At 39.7% G+C, this 22288-nt stretch overlaps 1 protein-coding gene across 4 annotated transcripts; it reads left to right on the top strand.

Moving 5' to 3' along the window:
* The first annotated feature begins 2856 nt into the window (after positions 1–2856).
* Positions 2857–20111, top strand: Ifi44 (interferon induced protein 44). Of its 4 annotated transcripts, none has more exons than XM_032898252.1 (9): positions 2857–2962; positions 3067–3627; positions 5203–5239; positions 6992–7187; positions 7328–7474; positions 12342–12513; positions 13471–13571; positions 18520–18720; positions 19830–20111. In XM_032898252.1, the coding sequence occupies exons 2-8, from the start codon at positions 3186–3188 to the stop codon at positions 18691–18693; spliced, it is 1269 nt and encodes a 422-aa protein (XP_032754143.1). In that variant the 5' UTR covers positions 2857–2962; positions 3067–3185; the 3' UTR covers positions 18694–18720; positions 19830–20111. The 4 variants fall into 4 exon arrangements, with proteins under 4 accessions (XP_032754143.1, XP_032754145.1, XP_032754144.1 ...); XM_032898253.1 differs by having other exon boundaries at positions 2863–2962; positions 3137–3627; XM_032898254.1 differs by lacking the exon at positions 18520–18720.
* The last annotated feature ends 2177 nt before the right edge of the window (positions 20112–22288 follow it).

The raw sequence follows: 22288 nt of genomic DNA, 5'->3' as shown, positions 1-22288 counted from the left end.
TGTGGTGCATGACACCTATTCTTTAATATCAGGAAACAATGGGCTTGGAAGCCGATGGCCAAGGGTGATATTGACGGCCATTTTTTTTTCTCATTTTTCTTTGAGATTGTAACTTAGTTGCAGCATTTCTTCCTTCCTTTTCCTCACTCCAAATCATCCCATTTAGGTCTTTACTCTTTTTCAAATGCAATATCTTCTTTTTTAATTGATCTAATATGCATACACACAGACACAGATTCTCTCTCTCTCTCTCTCTCTCTCTCTCTCTCTCCCCCCCTAGATACGACCTACTCAGTCTACATAATGTTCCTCATATGATTGCCCAGGATTACAGCCCCCTAGAAAATTATTCATGAGAAGCAAGAAACCACCAACAAATGCAAAGATTTTCCATTTTCCCCTCGTAGTATTATGCATTTGGTGAAGAGAGAAATGTTATTTACTTCAGTTTGACTGACATTTTTCAAAATATAAGATTTCTAGGTACATTATTGAACAAACATATACCTGCCATACACAGGTTAATTTCTGTTAGTAAATATAAGATTTTTGAAGAAGTTCTCAGAAATGGAGATGTTAATTAGTCAATTTCCTCATTGTGGAGACCGGATACCTGATACGTAGCAGGTAAGAGAGGAAAGGATTTTTACTTACACTTTTAGAGGGTATGGTTCATGTTGGAGAAAGTATAGTAGAGCTCTTATCTGTGGAGACTATGGCTGGGACTCATTACATTTTGGCAGAAAGCAGAAAGCTCAGGTAGGTATCTATCAGGGTTGATCTGAACCATGAATGCCTACCTCTGCCCATCCCAGATCCAGAGACTTACTTTCTTTAGATAGTTTCCACCTTGTCAAGCTTTAAAACTGGCTCTCCAGAACAGTTCTATCACCTGGGGACCATGATTCTCTGCTAGGATGAACTACAAAGCCTTCCTTGTTGCTCGCATCCCTAGAAGGGTGCTGAGGGAACCAAGAGCCCATACTTTTAGAGGGTTGAACAACTTGGTACAAGGCTGTCCATGCTGCATATGAGAACATGTCTGAATTGCTCCCTCTGAGCAATTCATTATAGCTGTCGTAGGAAGCCTTCGTGAGATTGCTTGTTAGCAGTAGATCTCATACTCCATACTTCTGTTCAACCTCATGAAGATAGCATATCTTCAGTTTTATCCCTCTGTTGTAGCAGAGTTTAAACAGCTAGCACCTTCCAACTCTTCCCCTGTAGAGAGACAAGACTATCTACCTATAATGCTCTCTTCTCTCAGCTACACAGGCCATGATGCTCAAATTCACAGCTCCCCAGAAGGAGCTTCCTTCTCCGTGTGCTCAATGGAGGAGGCTCTGAAGGGAAGAACACTGTTTGACCAGGTGAGCATTTTTTCCTTTCTTACCTCGCTCCTGAGTTAATTCACAATTCTGGCTTCCCACTAGTTTTCTTAGTACCAGCTCTTTTGGGTAAATCCTTTGAACATTTATAACTTCGAAAGTGGGAGGGAGGAACGAGTTTCGCTCTGTAGAATTTCACTTCCATATAGAAATTTGCCCTTCAGTTTATGTATCTTTATGTGCATGCTGACAACTCTCAGGTTACCCTCATTCCATAGTAATCTCTGACCTCACACAGCAGCCACTTATGTGTTTGCTTACAGATCCCAAGAAGGCAAGGGTCTTCCCCAAGAACTCTTCCAATATTCTCATGTCGATAAACAATAGTCTCTCCACGTATCCCACGCTCAAGTAAAAACAATTCTTTGCTCTACCCCTACTCCTACCCTAGCTAGCACTCATCCACCCCACTAGTTACTTCTTTTGCTGTTCTTTGACACTTGAAGACCCCTCCCTGAATCTGTTCACTTTCTGTTTGCCTTTGACATCCTGCAACTGTTCCATTCATCTCCTTCACTGACCTGTGTATGAAGTCAAACATTACAGTTCATTATAAGTGAGAGCTACATTTAAAACTCCCCAAGGACTCATAGATAAGCAGGAGGCCCTGGACTCCTGCCTACTCTAGCCACTCTCTGGGGTCTGCTTGCCCAGGAAAATTTCAGTTTATCCTAGGGGTGAAATATATAGTTGAGCCAACATATCAGGATAGGTTGGGGGATCTTGAGCCTCAGGGGGATGGGAGTTTGGGGTAAGGACTATGCTAGATGAGTGGGAGGACTTCTTCCTGAAGAATTCAGTCAATGAGACATTCCGGGTTGGGAAATGCAGTTGGGAGAATAAAAACAGTGTTCTGCACCAAATTCCATTTTTGATTTTTCCCGGAGTTGAATCTGACTTTCCAAGGTCAGAAAATAAACTTCTTTGCTTTTGCTACTCTGAGTCTCCAGCATTCCTATTTTTAAGTGAAGACCATTGATTTTCAAACCTGCTGTCCTGCAGGACACTCCCCATTCCTCTCCGTATACTTCTTGTTGAGTATATTGTCTATAGCGTCCAGTGTGGACTACCCTTTGTTTCCCTTCAAATTTGGTGGAGTAAAAGTGACATTCTTCTTGTAACCAGATGCTACAGAAAGGTGCTTGTGCTTGCTGTAGCAGCCTATGGAGGGATGCATGCTAGTTTGGAATAAAACGATAGCAGAGACTAAGAGAAGTTGGGTGATTTTATGATGCATTTTAGAGATACAATAGATAGTTAATTTTGCTTTGCATTTCCATTTACAGAGACTTGTTGAATTTACCTTAAAAAAAAAAAAAGTAAACCTCAGTCCGGTGTGAGAACCCACGCTTACTAACATTTCCGACACACTGTTGGACTGGCTTTGCTGTTTCAAAGCCTACTGAAGTTGGTCCCCTGCCAGGATGACGAGGCAAACTGAGTTTCAGTTTCATTTCCCAGGCAGGAAGCTGCAAGCAGTGGAAAAGTTTCTCTTTTCATTTTCTGCAGGCTTGGCCACTGAGACGGAAGCTGCCCTCAGTAGCAGCCTTGGGGCAGAATCTTCGCCCAGACAGGTACTGTAGCTTCCTACTTAGTTGCTTGAAGACAAAAGTGAGTATTTAAAGATTTGAAAGCGATTATTTGAACAGACATCTCGGTAGTGATTTTCTTGTTCCAGGCTCACCTCCTGCTCAGTAACTTCCTGCAAGCCATGAGACAATAAGAGCACTTCGTGTACATCTTTTTAGGTTTCAGAATTTCAAGAGAACCGTGTTGGCTCTCTCACTGGACTCGAGTATGGCCATGAGAACCCGTTTGACCTGGGAGCAAGAAAAGTACCTGCGGAATTACTTTGGAGAGAAAAAGTTTTGTCTTCTTTACAAGGCCAGTGTGCAGGAGTTTGCTAGGGAGAATTTGCTCTGGAAATGTCAGGATCAAGGTCCTACCATGGTAGTGGTTTATAGTGAGAAGTATGTTATTGGTGTGTACCTGCAAGAGGGCTTTCAGGAAAATAAAGTTTCCACCATGCTTTTTACAATCCAAGAGACTGGATTGTCACTATGTGCACTAGGACCATGTTTGCCACTTTCATTGTTCCGTTATGAAGAAACTTCTGATTTCTTTATACTGTTAGATAAAAAAACTGTGACTATAAGTTCAGAAATCCGTAAAGTGCTCCGACTGCCTGCTCTCAGTGGGGACACATTTATTCAGGAATGTGAAGCTTTTCGATGTGACGGTAAGTTTGCTCAGATAAACCTACCTGTTTGGTGACATGTGCCATGTGCCATGTGCCATGTGCCATGTGACATGTGCCATGTGACATGTGTCATGTTAGATGATTTTGGTGACATATGGCAATGTTAGATGACATATGTCTGAGGGAAGGACATGCTTGAATTCAGGCTCTCAGATCTGGAGAGATGACCCACAGAGATGACCTGGCCAGAAATCGCTAAGATTCTATCATGAAATGAGGATACTTAACTATGCATCAACTCTCTCGGACTTCGTTGTCCTAGCGATGACATTTGCAGCCTTCACTGTGACTCCCCTCTCCTTTTGCCTGTAGTCACTAGTTGGTTTTTGTGAGTTTGGCTGTGTTAGATTCCTCATAATACTGTCATCACATAGAGTTGGCTTTCCTTAATTAGGCCAGGAGGTTATCAGTTCATTTCAGTTTAAAAGAATCAACTGCATCATTAATTTGTCCCTGTCTAAGGTTTTATGATTTATATTCATAGTTTTATTACTTACTCCTGTTTTGGTTGTTGCTGCTTTCCATTTCTTTTGAGACAGTTTCTCCATGTATCCCTGTCTGCCTGGAGCTTGCTTTGTAGACCAGGCTAGCCTGGAACTCACAGAGATCCTCCTGCCTCTGCCTCTGAAGTGCAGGCATTAAAGGTGTGTTCCAATACTGACTGACTCTTTTATGTTCTTAAGAGGTCCTACAGCTTTTGTTTCTGTTTTCAAACATTCCTTATCTCCTATCATGACAAAGCCCTGTTTTATCACGGAGTTGTGGCAAGGCGTTCACACAGTTGATGGAGCATAACCGCAGTTTTTCCTTTCCTCTCAGACACAGGTGCTATTTCAGAGAGTACTTTCTATAAACTCAGAAGTTCGCTTTTATTTTTTTTACGTTGTCTTTATTTCAAACTTAATTATACTTTAGTTATTGAAAGAAATCTTTATAATGTATAGTTTTGCTAATTTAATGGTATTTGCTTGGTTCTGCATACGGTCCATAGTGAGAGTTATTTAGAGATTCAATGGCATTGCTAAACCAATGGTTTCTTGGAGTGACTAGACATTCTTTTTTTTTTTTTATCTCCTTTTGTCCTCTCTTCCAGGAACACATCAATTGAATAGAAGTTCCTATTGATAGCTGTCTTGGACAAAAAAAAAATTGTACATATTTTAAAAATTATTTTTATGCGTCTCTGCAACTGCATCTTTCAAACCTAATACTATATTTGGGGAAATATCAATTGACGTCATTCTTACCTTGGTTTGTTTCTGCTTCTCTGATTCAGAAGACACTCCCAATTCCAATCCAAATTCCTGGGAGGGCGAAACTGAAAGAGTGGGGAGCGACTGGGAAAGCTCATCTACAGGGTCCTCCCAAGTTCCTCTGTCTCCAAATGATGCAATGTGGATGAGGCTCATCCAGAGTTTTCTCCCCTCGCTCTTTCTTTCCTATGAAAATATTACTGATAGCTTTGCCCCTAGTGAGCTTGTTCACATTTTATTTGACCAGCCAGTTTAAGAATTGATAACCTATATAATCTATATTATTCGCTGTTTTCCTTAGAGTTATTGGATGAAAGAAAAACACGAGGCATTGTTGGGTAAGTCAATTTTAAAAATACATATTAATTATTCACTTTATGTCCTGATCGCTGTCTCCCCTCCCACAGTTCTTCTTCCCACCCCCCTTCTCTTCTGAGAGGGTGGAGGGCCCCTCTGTGTTCCCCACCCTAGCACATCAAGTCTTTGTAGAGCTAGGAGCATTCTCTCCCACTGAGGCCAGACTGGCTGCCCAACTAGGAGAACATATTCTGTAGATAATCAATAGCTCTAGGCATTGTCCATGCTCCAGGTATTTGATACCCACATGATGACCAAGCTGTGCATCTGCTGCATGTGGCTGGGGAGGCCTAGGTCTAGACCATGCATGCTCCCTGGTTAGTGGTTCAGTCTCTGAGAGTCCGGAAAGTTTCGGATTGGTTGACTCTGTTCTCTTCCTGTGGAGTTCCCATCCTCTCTGGGGCCCTCAATGCTTCCTTCAACTCCTTCATAAGAGTTTGTAAACTTCATCCACTATTCAGCTGTGAGGTCTCTGCATCTGCTTCAGTAAGTTGCTGGATTGAGCCTCTCAGAAGACAACCATAACAATCATAATGGAGTATCATTAATAGTGTCAGGGATTGGTGTTTGTCTATGGGATGGGTCTCTATTTGGGCCAATTTGTTCTCGGCCATTCCCTCTGTCTTTGTTCCGTTCCCCAACCCCTACATTTCTTGTAGACAGAAGAAATTTTGGGTTGAAAGTTTTGTGGGTGGGTTGGTGTTTCTTTCAGTTTTTAACATTTTATTACTCTATTACCTTTTATTATGACAATGTATGTTACCAAAAGTAATGGCAGAATTTACTACAGTTAATATATAAACCATCAATGAATAGCCAAAACCCATGTCTATAATTGCTAAACAAATTGATCCTAGTAATGTTAAAAGAGCAGTCAGTGTCAGTGGGAGGGGACTATTTTTAATGGGTTTTACTTGACAGAAAATAATGTTGCCTGTGTGTCTGTGCTTTTTAGAGTTTTCATAGTAAGGTTTTTACTTTAGAATGTGCTGAGAATTATTACCAGGCTGAGAACATCTATTAGCGAGAACATGTTAGAAATGGCCCAGGCCTATAAACTTCAAATATATATTATTTAATGACTTTTAAAGTTTATCATTATTAATCTTCACATCTGGCATGACTGATATCTATTTCTGATTTACAAGGGGTAGTAATATAAGGGAACAGTCTCATGACTGATCAGCATGGTTTGGATTTCTTTCACAATATGACTTAAAGGGGCATGCATTAGCTGTCTTTCAGTTGTTATAACAAAATACCACAGCCAAAAGCAACTTAAGGAAGGGTTTATTTTGCCTAGGGATAGAGACTGTCGCAGTAGGGAAGATATGGCAACAGTCACAGAAAGCATTGGCCCAAGGAAAATGGCTGCTCATACTTTCATCTACATACAGGAAACACAGAGAGAAAAGACAGGAAGTGGATGAGGTGTCAAGCGTGCAAAGATGGCCTTCACTGATGTTTTCTTCTGGCAAAATTTTACCTCCTCAGGGCTCTGTAAAAATCTTTCCAAATACCAACACCAGCTGAAGACAAGAGTGCCTAGCTCCATGAGCCTATGAGGGACACTCTCATTTAAACCACCATATTTCATGGGCTTGTGTGCACATGGAAGAAGGCAAACTGCTAATTAGAAATGCTGTAATGAAGAGAAGTGACTTATTAGAAGGTGTATGGTGAGATCATGTGAGCTGACCAGTCAGTTCTTAACGTTTGTGACGTTTTAACAGGTTATGCAGTAACTTACTAGATGCCCTGAGAAACTACAAGCCGTATGGAGACCTGGTTCACCAAACACGAATTCTGCTGTTGGGTCCTATTGGAGCTGGGAAGTCTAGCTTTGTCAACTCAGTAAAGTCTGTGTTCAAGGGCAGCATCACACACCAGGCCTTGGTGGGCTGTGATAGAAATGGAATATCTGACAAGGTATGCATGATTTAGCCCACCTAGGCTTCTTGGGTTCAAGGTAACTGTGTTGGGAACTCTTTTGCCAGTCAATCTTATGTAGACTTTATTTAAATTTATAGCAAAAAGAAATGCTCACTTGGTTATCCTCCACTTTTTAGTATAGGACATATTCCATCATGTCCAAGAATGACAGTGGCCCCCTGCCATTTGTTCTGTGTGACTCACTGGGGCTGAGTGAGAATGGAGGCTTGCACACAGATGATATATGCCACATCTTAAAGGGCCACACTCCTGACAGATACCAGGTAAAATCTGACTGATTTTTTAAAAGATGAATTTAGCTTTAAAATGTTTGCATTGCCCACCATCCACCTCATACTCTGGCCTAACATTGCCACCTGAGCACGTTAAACTGCACTTGTTCAATTTCCTTTGTTCCTTTTCAATAGAAAATTTGCCAAGAATTTTAAATATCTAAAGGATTCTTCTCTTATACCTATTATAACAGCCGTCAAGTGGTTTTTCTTTGTGTGTGTGTGTGTGAAATAGACATGCATCTGTATGAATTACATATATAACTTCATTTTTACCAGCAGGAAATTTGAAGGCAGAAACTTAGGAATGTGAGAGTTTTCATGAGGTTATTAATTTCAGAAGTTTCCCTTTTTGATCACTGCAGTATGGAACACTGTGTGAGTAAGTTCACTATCACTGTAACAGAATGCCAAGACCAAAAAGCAAGTTGGGACGGAAAGGATTTATTCAGTTTATACTTCCACACTGCAGTTCATCATCAAAAGAATTCAGGACAAAACTCAAGCAGGACAGGGGCCTGGATTCAGGAGCTGACGCAGAGGCCATGGAGAGACGCTGCTTAGTGGCTTGCTCCTCATGACTTGCTCAGCCTACTTTCTTATAGAACCTAGGGCCAACATCACAGGGACAGGACCATCTATAATGGGCTGGGCCCTCTTATGTGTTTATGAAAAAGATAAAGAGAGGGGGTATATGTTCTATGGAGGTGTGGTCAGGTATAGGGGAAGAGGGTGCCCAGTGGGTCCATGCTGAGGCATCCCTTCCCCCAAAGGGACAAGATACATGATGGGATAGTATAAAATGGAGTTTATTCAGAGCATGGGGAGGGGAGTTAAGAGGGAAGTAGAGGCAGGGAAAGGCAGAGAGGTGGAGGGGAAGAGAAGAGAAGAAAAGAGAAGTAGAGAAGTAGAGGCTGGCCATGAACAGGTGGAGAGGTGGGGGGTGCAGGAGAATGGGGGGACAGAGCAGGAGCAGGAAGGCAAGAGCAAAAGCAAGAGAGCAAGAGAGAGAGGAGGAGGCAGGCAGCCCCTTTTATAGTGAGTCAGGCCTACCTGGCTGTTGCCAGGTAACTGTGGGGTAGAGCTTAGACAGAATGCTAACAGCCCTCCCCATGTCAATCACTAAGAAATGCCCAATGCAGGCTCGCCTATAGCCAGATCTTACGGCGGCATTTTCTCAATGGAGGTCCCCTCCACTCTCATGACGGTAGCCTGTGTTGTTAGCATAAACCTAGCCAGCACAGGCATTAGGGCCTGAGTGGTTTTTGCCATAAGATTTCACATGATGAAGCCTCAGACATCAATTTGATGGCATCAGTAGGTAGAGGCTTTGGGGAATAGTCATGTCTTATGGATGGAGCCCTGAAGGATAGAATTGGTGCTCTTCTCAACTGATCCTTTTTCTTTTGCCACGTGAAGGTACAGGCTAAAGATGAACCTCCGAACGACTCTCAGGAGACAGAAACTTTCCTGGCGCCTTGATTTTAGAATCTATGTGAGAAATTGATTTTTGTTTTAACGTCACCCAAAATGTTAGTAAATTTCTAGCAACCTCGCCTAAGTAGGGGTGTGTCCTTCATCTTTAATACTTCTCAGCCTGTGCTGACCACAGGAGGGGAAGATGGAGGGGAAGGTCACAGAGCTGTTTTAGTCCCTAGTGTGCCTTAAGTTTCTAGTCGTCTCCACGAACATTTAGATAACAAAGTAATCCTTACTCTTGAACCAAGCGAGCAGCTCACTGTGGCTGAATCTTTCACTGATGTCTTTGCAATCCTCTGTGCAGGATGATTAAAATTTAGGAGAGTCACATTTTGCACTCTTTGGGTTTTTTTCTATGGGCATGTTTATTTATTCCTTTATGATATCGTCTTAATTACACATTGTTTAATCTTTTTATTACTGCGTGGATACGTTATTTCTCGACATACTCTATCATATCCAACTCTCTTGCTTTTCTTGACAGTTTTTATACATAGTCTTGAGAGCAAACTTTCTTGTGATTGATTTATTGTTGTTTTGCGGGGAATTTTACTAATACTTCATGGCTTAATTTAATTCTGTGCATTACTCAGAAGGACTGTATTAACTTTTTGATCTTGGAAGTTTCTTTTATCTCTTAGTATAGAGATGGCATGTAGACATGTATGTTTAAAGACTGTTTTTTTAATTATGAACACTTAAATTTTATATAAAAGTAGACAAAATAGATTAATGAATTCCTAGGTACTCGTAATGAGCTTCAGAATTTGTAAGCCATGCGTGATCTTATTTAATCTGTATTTCGCATCTTCTCTCCCCCTGTATCATTTTGAAACAAATCAGAGAAACCCTAGCTATGGTATGTGTCACCTGACTGTGCCCCATGCTGAGCACCAGCTGTGGTATGAGTTTTGGGAACCAGTTGTGGTTCTGGGTCCTCTGCTTCCTCCCTCTCAGGTGTCCAGTTGCTGGTGCACAGCAGAGTGGAACAGCTCTTTAAGACAAAGGCCTACTCTGATGGTCTCCAATGAAACAGCCTGAGTGTATATATTTACTGGGGTGGGCCTGTATGCATACACTTTATTCAGGGTGGAAAAGAGCTTTTCACAAACTTTGGAGAGTGGGAAGTAGTTTCCAGGGTAAATGAAAATCATTGGCTCGAGTTTAAAGAACTGCAGACGCCTCATTTGTAGGGAGAGGCATTCCAGGAATCCCAGGTACTTGCTGGGTGGGTTCTGTTTAAGGGGGGTTGGGGAAAGTTGAGGTCTGTCAAGGACTAATCAACCTTGCTGAGATAGAGGGTAGGGGGAGTCATGATCCCTAGGTCAAGGTCAGAAAAACCTATGTGGTAAAAGGAATCATACATTTTTTACTGAGCTCAGAGGATCTATCTGGTCCTGGTAGACTGTGACCTTAATGAGCAAGTTTCCTCCACACATAACAGTTTAGGTATAGTTGGGTATTATTTTTATAATACATAGAAATGCATATTATATATAGCCTTTTTTGTACATGGCTATAATAACCATAGCAAGAGTACTTTTGCTTTATTAAATATTATTAAACCATGCTTTTCCTTGCAATTTGACTATATAAGAATGTGTGTGTGTGTGTGTGTGTGTGTGTGTGTGTACACGTGTGCACATATGCACTCACATGTAAATGGAAAGATCAGAGGACAAGTTGGTGAGGGTTGGTTCTCTCCTTCTGCCCTGTTGTTTCTGGCGATTGAACCCAGGCAAACAATTCCACCTGCTGAGCCACCTCACTAGTACTGCAACTTGCCTATTTATTTATTTATTTATTTATTTATTTATTTATTTATTTACATTTTAAATGTTATCCCCTTTCCTGGCTCCACTACTGCAACTTGCCTATTTATTTATTTATTTATTTATTTATTTATTTATTTACATTTTAAATGTTATCCCCTTTCCTGGCTCCAGAAACCCACTATCCCATCCTCCTCCCCCTACTTCTGTGAGGGTGCTCCCCAACCCCTCACCCACTCCCTCACACCTCCCCACCCTGACATTCCTCTTCACTGGGACATCTAGCTTCACAGGACCAAGGACTTCTCCCATTGATGCCCAACAATGCCATCCTCTGCTACATATGTGATTGGAGCCATGGGTCCCTCCCTGTGTACTCTTTGGTTGGTGGTTTAGTCCCTGGGAGCTCTGGGGGTCTGGTCGGTTGCTCTTGCTCTTCCTGTGTTCTTCAGTCTCTCCTTCACGAAGACTTGGCTTACAGCATTAGGAAAGCTGTTTCTATTTTGATGGTCATTTTTATCTTACAATTTTCAGGGAAACAAATTTTTTTCTGATAAGATATGTTATAAATTCACAAATATGTATTAAAATCCTGAACTGAGAATTTTAATTTAATTTTTCTAATTATATTTTACTGACTTCCTTTTAATTTGAGACTTCTTATTCTCAAACAGTAGAGTTGATAGAATATTGTATCAACTAATTTCTTCATCTTACACAGTAACTTTAGGACAGACTCCACTATTAGTACCTAATCATATTTAATATTATTTACTAAAGTAACAATCAAATCTGGATATAATGTAACAATCCTAGAAGACTTTCATAGCACATAAGGATGGGACATCCATACTAATTATGCTGTGTTTTGCAGTCAGCCAGAAACAATTTAACTTTGCACTTATTCCATCTAAGTACCATGTTTAATTTGATTTATGGATTTATCAATTAATGAATTGATCTGCTTTCTCTGTTTATCCAAACAAATCCTTTTGTTTTTCCTTTAAGAAATCATAACAAATTTATGACTTTTCCCCCCTTTGCAACATCAAAGAAAATACACACATCTTTGTATGTCCTCGAATTCTAGAGAAACGGTAGTGTCCTGCAGCTTACTGATACACTGTGCCTTTGTTATGTGAACCGGCCCATAGTCAAGATGCCATGTGGATACTGTGTTGTCTTTTGCCATCATCTCTGTGAGACACACCCAGGGAGAGCAATTGTTAGCTCAAGACTCATGACATTTTTGCATTATGGAATGTTCTTCCTCTTAATGCACTGTGAGATGATTCCAACTTCTCTCTGAATGTTCCGACTTCTGTTTTCATACACATGGTTTCCTTTTATTTAAAGTACTTCCTGCCACAGTCTTATTTATTTCTTGAGAACCTTAGTGCATTACAGCTCCTAGATTATATATCCCTTGATCAGAGGTGCTTTATCAGGCTCTGTGAAAGAACCACTACCTACTTGTGCAATTTCTTCTCCACCTTATGCTTAGCCTCTTAATATCAGGATTCTGTGCATTTGGTCCAAGCGCTTAGGACTGGAGCATCATTCATAACAAACACACTCTGACTTCCATCTTCTTATATACTTTACAGTTCGATTTCAGGAAACCAATCACACCAAACCATCCAAACTATATCCATGACCCACTGCTGAAGGACAGAATTCATTGTGTGGTGTTTGTGTTTGATATCAATTCTTTTAACCAGCTCTCTTGTGAGCTAGTGGCAAAGATCAAGCAAATTCGAAGAGACTTGAGAAAGCATGGTAAGTGTTATTTCATTTTGCTACTGAAGGTAACTGACTGGACTTTACAAATGTGAGCTTTTTTTTTTTTTGGCTCATCACCATGGTTACATCCAGGTGAGTTCTCAACAGCTGTATGGTCATGCACATGGGACCTAAACTCAATTTCCCTTAACACCTTAAAATGATGTAATGCTAGGACACCCCTCTGAATATTTTGACCGTAAATATTACAAAAGGTGAAGAATAGCACCACCACACCCATTCACACACTACCTTCATATTTTGTCATGTAGTTTTTGGCTAGGTGTTATATCTTTTCTATTGGACTTTAAAGGATTAGAAAATAGAAAGCAATAGTTTAGAATAAAGTCAGCATATAAAATATCTAGTAGAGAAAGGCATCGGGAAGGCAGAAGGGAACACAAGGTGGTACTTCTGGTTCCAACTCTGGTTTTTCTTGGTTTTATCGATCAGAGTTGGAAAAGAATTCATCACAAATTTGAATCAAGGAAGGATTGACTTACCTGCTCACTGAAATTAAAAGGTTTAAAAACTTGGTCAGGGAATTTTTTTTGTCAACACCATGAAACAGGAGTAGCATATTCATGAGAAATGATGGTTTCCTCTCTCTTTTGGAGTGTCTTCTCCCATATTCTGTGTTTTTTTCCCCCAGTCCCTATTAGACAATACATTTAGGATTGAATAGAGATTGACAATAATATGGGGTAAATTTTGGTTTTTCCAAAAAGTGGTCTCTAGTGAAGTTTCTTAGCTTGGAATGAAGGGGACATTCCATGCAGAAGAAACTCCAGAGTATGGCATGGGTCTATATGAGGTGGGAGGGGCACTGGAGGAAGAAAACTCCCTAAATCTAAAGTTGTTCCATTACTTTCTAGCAGCAAAACTGACAACTTACTAACTTAAAAATGTTGTTGATGTCTGTAAGCATAAATTATATATATCTCTTCAATGCAGGCATTTTGCATTTGGCTTTGCTTACACACGTGGATAGCCTGACTTGGATTACAAAAGGAGATCTGCTAGACATATACAGCTGTAGTCCTGTGAAGGTCAAGGTAATATATAAACAGTTCTCTGAATGTCTATGTACATCATATTCAACCTCATATAAAGAACAATAAATATACTAAACTGGGGAAGAATTAAAATAATTGCTGGAATAGTTAGGACACACTTCCCAGGCTTAAAATATTAAATAATCATAAACTTATTTTTGTGCTGAATTTAATGTTGAATTACATTTGCTGCAACTTAATTTAATTCAATAAATTTTCACTGATTTATTTATGATCAAACCAATATTATAGCCTCTAAACTGATATACAGATAATGAATACAACTACTGTACTAAAAATCTTATAATTTTATAGTCAGAGTTGAGGGTAAAGAAAAACACACAAAGGAATATGACATGATTACATATGATAAACATTACATAGGCTATTATGAAGATAATGTGTCCTGATGGTTGGAAGGAGAAAAAAAAGACACAGGGGTTGATTTTCATTGCAAGGTGACACTGAGAGATAGTGTCTAAGCATTTTAGTAAGAGAAAAGACAAAAAGAGAAAGCCATTTGGGCAAGGGAAATATAAATTAAGGTATCAAAGGGTGAAAAGGTAACATGTCTGAGATGTATGGGGTCCTCAATGTAATGAACAGCTAGATATTTGAAATATACAGAAAGGCAGAAGCCAGTAGTGATGACACTTAATTTTATCATTTTATATCTTAGAGTATCATAGACATTGGAGACTTGCCATGTATTTAACCTTAAGATTTCTGTAAATTCTGTAGAATAGACTGGAGGCCAAATGTTGCAGAGGTTGGAGCACAAGTTGTGTGCATGCCATGATAGGCCACACTTATGCACCACTATTGTCTGTGGTGGCTTATTCTTATTGAGTCATAGTACCTAGGAGATGCAAATTGCACTGTGTGACACATGAGGAGACAATATTAATTAGAAGCAAGGCTTCGGCAATGTTTATCAATAGTGCTAAGAAATGACAATGCTGTATTGGGAGCCTAGGTGATCTATGTTCAGGAAGAGCTAATCTATGCAAGAATTAAACATTAAACTGGTCTAATGAAATTGGTTTTTCCTGGACATGCCTTGGAAAGGAAATTGAAATTTCTAGACATTAGCCCACGTATTTTAAAATTGCTTCAGTTGTAGATCGGGAGACATCATTTATTTTGTCTGTTTGATTTTAATTGCTGTCTTCCTCATGTTCCTGCTTCAGTACTCTACACAAGTGCAGACACTGTTTAGGGCCAGCTGACCTCATGTTCCCTGCTCCTGCCAAGACGCCTGTTCACTCCTACACCAGCACTCGTGACTGGTCCTCCGGTTACTGGCCTTACTCTGTTGTTCTCCTTTGTCTCTTGGCAATGCTTCCTTACTCATGCTCCAAAGGAATCCCACTCCTTTCTTTTATCTTTTTATCTTTTCCATTCCTTCTCTCTCCCTCCCCTTCTTTACCTTCCTCTTTGTCTCTAGTTTTGCTTCCCTTTCCATTTCATTTCTTTTTGTGAGAGTTCTCATTTTCCCGTACAATATATCTCGATTATGCTTTCTCTTCCTCCAGCTCATCCTAGTTAACTCCCTACCTCCATACTCACCCAGCCTTATGTTCTTTCTCAGTCAAAAAAATAAAATAAGGAATTACAAAAAAACAAACCAAACATAGCAAATACCGATGATGACAATACATTAAAAACTCCACAAAGCAAAAATAAAAAAACAAGCAAGTAAAAGATCAAGAAGACAAAATAGCCAACGCAAGAAATGAAACAAGACCCAAACAAACAGATGAACAAAATATAAGACAATGAAGTTTATTTTGTGTTGGACCAGCTGTTTCTGGGCATGGGCCCACCCTGGAGTAAGGTTGATAAACCCAGTGACACTCCATTGGAGTATTTTTGCCAGTGGCCATCAGTTCCAGACAGCTTCTTAATTAGGCACTGGATCATATTTTTACTTCCCTCTCTCAGTGCTAGCATCCTCTCTGGATGGAATCTGTGTAGACCTTATGCACTTTGCCATATTCTCTGTGAGTTAATGTGTGTGTCAATGTCATGTTGTGTCTAGAAGACACTGCGTTACTGCAGTCAGTCATCTATCCCTTCTATCTCTTACAATCTTGCTGTCTCCTCTTCTGTGTAGATTGATCCCTGAATCTTGAGGGGAGAAGTCTGATGAAGACATCTCGATTAGGGCTGAGTGCTCTAAAGTCTCTCATTCTCTGTCCGTTGTACAGTTTTGCTTCTCTGTGTCAATTCTCTTCTGCCTTAACAAGAAGCTTCTCTGATGTGGGTTGGGTAAGGCACTGCTCTACAGGTCTAATAGAACATCATTATGAGTCATTTTATTGCTTTGTTCCTTTAACACGATAGTAGGAGATTTTCCTCTAGGCCCATGACCTATCTAGTCTCAGGTTCTTGGTCACTTTAGTAGAGCCAGGGATGATTTCCTTCTCACAGAGTGCGCCATAAATCCAAATCAAAAGTCGGTGGTTACGCCCATAGCATTTGTGCCACTATTGCACCTATATATCTTGCAGGAAGGTCACGAGGATTGTAGCTAGAAGATTAGATGACTGTTTTTCTACTCCAGTTGTATACAGAATACCTTCTAACACCATGAATGCTAGTCTGTAGGTATGAAACTTTTAGATAGGCACCAGTCAACTTCTCTGTGTTCTATGATATAAGTAGGTATCTTAATCAATAAGGCATTACCAGCAAGTTGTGGAGAAAAACTAATTGCTCGGCAATTGCCTGTGACTTTTAGGGGCAGGGAATGGAACTCTACTGGCCAATGACCCAAAAAGATATAACTGATTTCTGGCATGGGATGTTTAACCTGGCATAAGATGTCTAGTCCGGGCATTGTCTCCACTGTTATTTAGACTCCATTTAGATTCCTTTTATATTGTGTATATACTTTAGGAATCCTATACCTACTAATTTTTATCTTATTAGGTCTAAGATATCTAAATCTTTCCATATTGATTTTCAGTTTGCCTTTAAGTTGTCCTTCTTCATAGTCCCTCCTTTTCCCTTTTCTCCCATCTCCCTCCCTATTTAACCTACCTATTCTACTTTCCCTCCATGACTATACTAGATTTCTAATTCCTTGGTAGATTCTCCCCTCTATATTTTAATCCTTTACTAGGTACCTAATCTCTGTGGTTATTCAGAGCATAGCACACACATCAGACCTTAAAGTGAACATGCACATACAAGAGAAAACATACAATATTTGTCTTTTAGGATCTGGATTACTGGATTACTGGATTACATGATTTTTTCTAGCTCTATCTATTTAGCTGTGGATTTCATAACTTCATTTTCTTAACAGCTGAATAATTTTCCATTGTATACATATACTATATTTTAATTATACATTCATCATGTGATGAGCACATAGGCTGTTTCTAATTTCTGGTTATTATGAGTAGAGTAGCAATGTACATGGATAAGAGAATATCTCTAGTAGAATGGTGGAATCCTTTGGATATTTGCCTGAGAGTGGTATAGATGGGAATTTGAGGGAGGTCCACTTCCAGCTTCCTGAGGAACAACCACACTAATTTCCATAGTGGTGGTACCAATCTGTTCCCCTACCACCAATGAATAAGTGATCCCTTTCCCCACATCCTTGCCAGCATAAGCTCTCTGCTCTTTGTCGTTATAACTGGGATAAGTTGAAGTTCCAAAGTAGTCTTGTTGTCTCTTTCCCTAATGGCTAGAGATGTTGAACATTTCTTGAAGCTCTTCCTAGTCACTTGCATTTCATCTATTGAGAAATCTTTGTTTAATTCTGTACCCCATTTTCAATTGTTTTTTTGATGCCTAGATTTTTTTGTTTCTGTTTTTTATTGTTTTTAATATATTTTAGATATAAACCCTTGATCGGATGTATAACTGTAAAAGATTTTTTCCTATTCTGCAGGTTGCTAGTTTGCCCAAATGATGGTGTCCTTTGTCATACAAAAGCTTTTTTAATTTCATGAGGTCCCATTTATTAGTTGTTGATCTAAGAGTCTGTGCTAATGTATTCTGCTCAGAAGGTCTTTTCTTGTGCTATGAGTTTAAGGGTAGGTCCCAACTCCTATCAGATTCAGTGTATCTGGTCTTAAATTGATGAACAAAAACTCAATTTGTACAGAGTGATAAATATGGATCTATTTTTTATTCTTCTACATGCAGTCACCTAGTTTGACTAGCCCCATTTGTTGAAGATGCTATCTTTTTCCAGTATGCATTTATGATCTTTTTAATCAACAATCAGCCCTCCATAGATGTGTGGGTGTATGTCTAGGTCTCCAGTGTGATCCCCTTGATGGATGTGTCTGTTTTTATGCCAACACCATGGTGATTTTATTACTGTAGCTTGGTAATACAACTTCAGATCTGGGATGGTGCTATCCCCAGAAATTTTGATGGGGATTGCATCAAATTTGTAGCATGTCATTTGTCTTTAATTCATATTGAGTATATTAATGCATTTAAATAAGGTATCAGTGATAGTGGAGTTTGATATACAATTCTTCAAGAAAGTACTGCAGAGAGTCTGACCTTTGATTTTTAAAAATTTAGACAAATGATCATCCAGCTCTTAGTTCTTATTACTTCTCTTATACTTTATATCGGCATTGGAGTTTTTTACTATGTTAAGACACCTGAGAGGTTGTGTGTACGTGTCTGTGTTGGGGTGCATGTGTGTTCATGCTTATAAGTGTATAATTGCATATGTGTGGGGAAGCCTTAATTCAATGTTAGGTGTCTTCTTACTTGCTATCTACCTCACTTTTTGAGACCCCATCTCTCACTGAACTTGGAACATGCTTATCTGGCTGGAATGGTAGATCAATATGCCCCTGGGTCTTCTGTCCCTTCCTTAACACTAATTATCTGTTTAATATGTGCTCTCATGAATCAAACTGTGGTCCTCAGTTTTACACAGCTCTGGGTTTCCAATTCTGTATTTCAGCTGGGAGTATTCCATAGACTCTTTGGTTTTGCCTTATCTGACATCTTGGTGGTGAGTAATTATGATTCAGAGTGGCAGCTGGACCCAGTGAAGGACATGCTGATCCTCTCATCACTGAAAGAGATCCTGTATACTGCAAATGGATTCTTAGAGGATTTGCCTTTGAACAAATAAGTAGACTGATAATCTTGGAGCTTGAAGGTATCATCAACTTGGCTATTTTTTGCCTGGGTCTATTGAATACTTGCTAAGTCTGTTTCTCTAGGATGTTGGCATGACCTTTAATGTTGAATGTATTTTTCTCTGTACATTTCCTTCCTGACTTCTTCAAATCTGTCTTAGAGGACCTGTATAACGTCACTCTTGCTTCAAAAAGAAAATTATGAAATGAACTATATCTTCTCTCCTTTTCTTTTAAACTGGGAGGCTTTGCTTGAGACCTAGAACTGGATTGGATCAACACTATCACTCATCAAATATGATCTTATAGGATCTGTCCCTTCCTTAGGACCAAATACATCTGATGTAATATGAACATACATACATGCATTAAAATATATGATGTATATAATAGATTATGCATACAATGTACATTTACATTATAAATTAATATGCATAAATTTATATAATTATCCAAATATCTAGGAACCAAAAATGAGAAAAATATTTTTTGAGATTGGCCTAATTTGCTTAATGGATTATTTTTAGTTGCATACATATATTTACTTGGGAAAAACCTAACTTTTAACTTTGTAGCTGAAGAAAAGTTCCATTGTGAAGATAGCACATATCCTGGATTCATTCTTTCATCATTGTACACCGAGTTAGTGTCTGTCCTTAGCTATTTTAAATAATGCTGTATACACAAGTGTAAAAGTATTTTGTGATACTTTTAGCTTCACTTTTTGTCCCCTCCCCACCTCATTTATTTCTGCTTCATTTAGTGTGATTCCTTCTAGGTAAATATTTATCATTTCCGAATATAAACTCAATTTGGCCTTAAGTACGTTCTATTATCAAACTGCATATGCTGCACTGTTACCATTAGAGATTAAATATTTTGATTTACTTTATTCAAATCTTATTTCATCGCATTAGAGCACTGCATTCTTTTCATTTGCTGCTATTTCTGAAAGGACTGGGAAAGTCTCATCCTGCTAGCTTGCAGTCTGACTCTATGTTCTGGGTTTTGTTAGTTCTCTTTCTTATAGTATGAAGGGTTCTAGTCAGGATGAGCTTAGTTCTCTAGCAACCTTCTGCTTGCTTCTCACTAAAAACCCACTAAGAACATTTTGTTTCTTTTATTCTAGGTATCAGAAGAAAAAAGTTACCATGTTGCAAAAACATAAAAAGGAGAGACTTTATCATGCCTTAATAATGAAGTCATCAACAAAGTAGTGAGAACACAGGGAATGAAGGTGGTGCAGAAACTGGAGTGCATTGCAACTGTGCCAGGGAAGCACAAGATTACAGTGCCCTTCATAAAAAGATAAGTAAGATAAAAATTATCCATTATAAAACCCAATCACAACTCTGTTGGATTTATATTCTGTATCTATGAAAATAAAATAGTTAATTGTCTAAAACTCCAATTCTAACTAAAGTATGTGTCATTTATTTTCAAATTCTGCATTGTGGTTACAAGTTACAAGTGACCAAATTCAACCTGAACAACATGGATAAGAAGGTGACTACGTTAGAGACCTAGAATAGGAAAAATACCATAAAATGATTCCCAATGATATTCTAGATCAGTACCTAGCCCAGTAGCCCCCAGAGAGACGTCCTTCAGCAGCTGCTGGGAGTGATGCAGAAGTCAAACATTAGATAGAGTCCGAAATTGGAGATCTCCAGTGGGTCCCTCCTTTTGGAACCCCAGGAACCCTGCAGAAGAGGATGAAGATGAATTGTAGAAGCCAGAGGGGTTGGGGACACGAGGAGACCAAGGTCCACAGAATTAACTAAGCTGGGAATATAGAGGCTCACAGAGACTGAAGTGGCAATTCTGGAGCCTGCATGGGTCTTTGTAAGGTCTTCTGCATAGATGTCATGGTTGCCAGCTTGGTATTTTTGTGGGGCTCCTAACAGTGGGAGTGGGGGCATGTCAGACTCTTTGCCCACACTGAGGACACTTTTCCTCCTACTGGTTTGCGTTGCTCAGTCCTGATTTGAGGGTATGTGTCTGGTCTACTGCATCTTGCTATGCTGTGTTCAGTTACTATACTTGGGAGGAATTCTCTTTTCTTAAGGGACTTGGAGTGAATCTAGGAAGGAGGAAGGGGGAACCCTGAGAGGAGTAGAGAGAGGAGAATCTGTTCTTAAAATGTATTGTGTGAGAGATAAATACATAAAAGAAACTTGATATTCGAGTACACCGAATTTTGTCAAACATTGCTAAGAAACCACTCCAAAATTTAATAGCTCAAGTCAGACATCATTATTACCTAAGTTTGAGGTTGACTGTAGGTTTGTTGGCCCAACACAGGCTCCTACAGGTGCTCCCATTCCCATTCACTGACTGACTCCCATTCATGATGTGTCTGCAGTGAATTTGTTACCCTGCAGGTATGCGTTCTGAGGCAAAAGATGAAGAGACAGTAGGCTCTGAAGAAGTTCTTTTCTTGAAGAATCACAAGAAACTACAGTGAAATAGTCAAGGTCTCTAACATCCTAATAAACATCCTTAACAAAAAACCATTTCTGTTGACATGCTCTAGATGAAAGCAAGTCACATGGTGAAACCCAAGAATATGATGAATTCTATCCATTCTAAGTAAGAATATAATGTATGTGAGTGTAGGATGTAGAAAAATAGTGCTATCAATTGTTAATTTATAGGTTTGTTATACTCACATGTGCATACATGGGCATACATGGTAGCATGCAAGGTTATATTGTGTGTGTGTGTGTGTGTGTGTGTGTCTTTGAATATCAAAGAAAATTTAGACTAAATTTATTTATTTATTTTTTAATCTTTATTAACTTGAGTATTTCTTATTTACATTTCGATTGTTATTCCCCTTCCTGGTTTCCGGGCCAACATCCCCCTAACCCCTCCTCCTCCCCTTCTATATGGGTGTTCCCTTCCCTAGTCCTCCCCACATTACCTCCCTCCCACACAAGAATCCCTTTCACTGGGGGTCCAGCCTTGGCAGGACCAAGGGCTTCCCCTTCCACTGGTGCTCTTACTAGGATATTCATTGCTACCTATGAGGTCAGAGTCCAGGGTCAGTCCATGTATAGTCTTTAGGTAGTGGCTTAGTCCCTGGAAGCTCTGGTTGCTTGGCATTGTTGTTCATATAGGGTCTCGAGCCCCTTCAAGCTCTTTCAGTCCTTTCTCTGATTCCTTCAACGGGGGTCCCGTTCTCAGTTCAGTGGTTTGTTACTGGCATTCACCTATGTATTTGCTGTATTCTGGCTGTGTCTCTCAGGAGAAATCTACATTCGATTCCTGTCAGCCTGCACTTCTTTGCTTCATCCATCTTACCTAGTTTGGTGGCTGTATATGTATGGGCCACATGTGGGGCAGGCTCTGAATGGGTGCTCCTTCTGCCTCTGTTCTAAACTTTGCCTCCCTATTCCCTGCCAGGGTATTCTTGTTCCCCTTTTAAAGAAGGAGTGAAGCATTCACATTTTGATCATCCGTCTTGAGTTTCATTTGTTCTAGGCATCTAGGGTAATTCAAGCATTTGGGCTAATAGCCACGTATCAATGAGTACATACCATGTGTGTTTTTCCATGATTGGGTTGGAGCACGTGTCTTTTTTAT

Source organism: Rattus rattus, chromosome 3, assembly GCF_011064425.1.
Source record: "Rattus rattus isolate New Zealand chromosome 3, Rrattus_CSIRO_v1, whole genome shotgun sequence".
Lineage (NCBI taxonomy): Eukaryota > Metazoa > Chordata > Mammalia > Rodentia > Muridae > Rattus > Rattus rattus.
Note: the sequence above shows the minus strand (reverse complement) of the source record. Positions and strands in the feature narration are given on the sequence as shown.

What these genes read in the sequence shown, in the direction of transcription:
- Ifi44 (XM_032898252.1), top strand. Translation starts at nt 3,186, where the DNA reads ATGGCCATGAGAACCCGTTTGACCTGGGAGCAAGAAAAGTACCTGCGG. An exon ending in AAAACACGAGGCATTGTTGG is followed by an intron (nt 5,240 to 6,991) that starts GTAAGTCAATTT and finishes ACGTTTTAACAG; the next exon opens with GTTATGCAGTAACTTACTAG. An exon ending in GAAATGGAATATCTGACAAG is followed by an intron (nt 7,188 to 7,327) that starts GTATGCATGATT and finishes TCCACTTTTTAG; the next exon opens with TATAGGACATATTCCATCAT.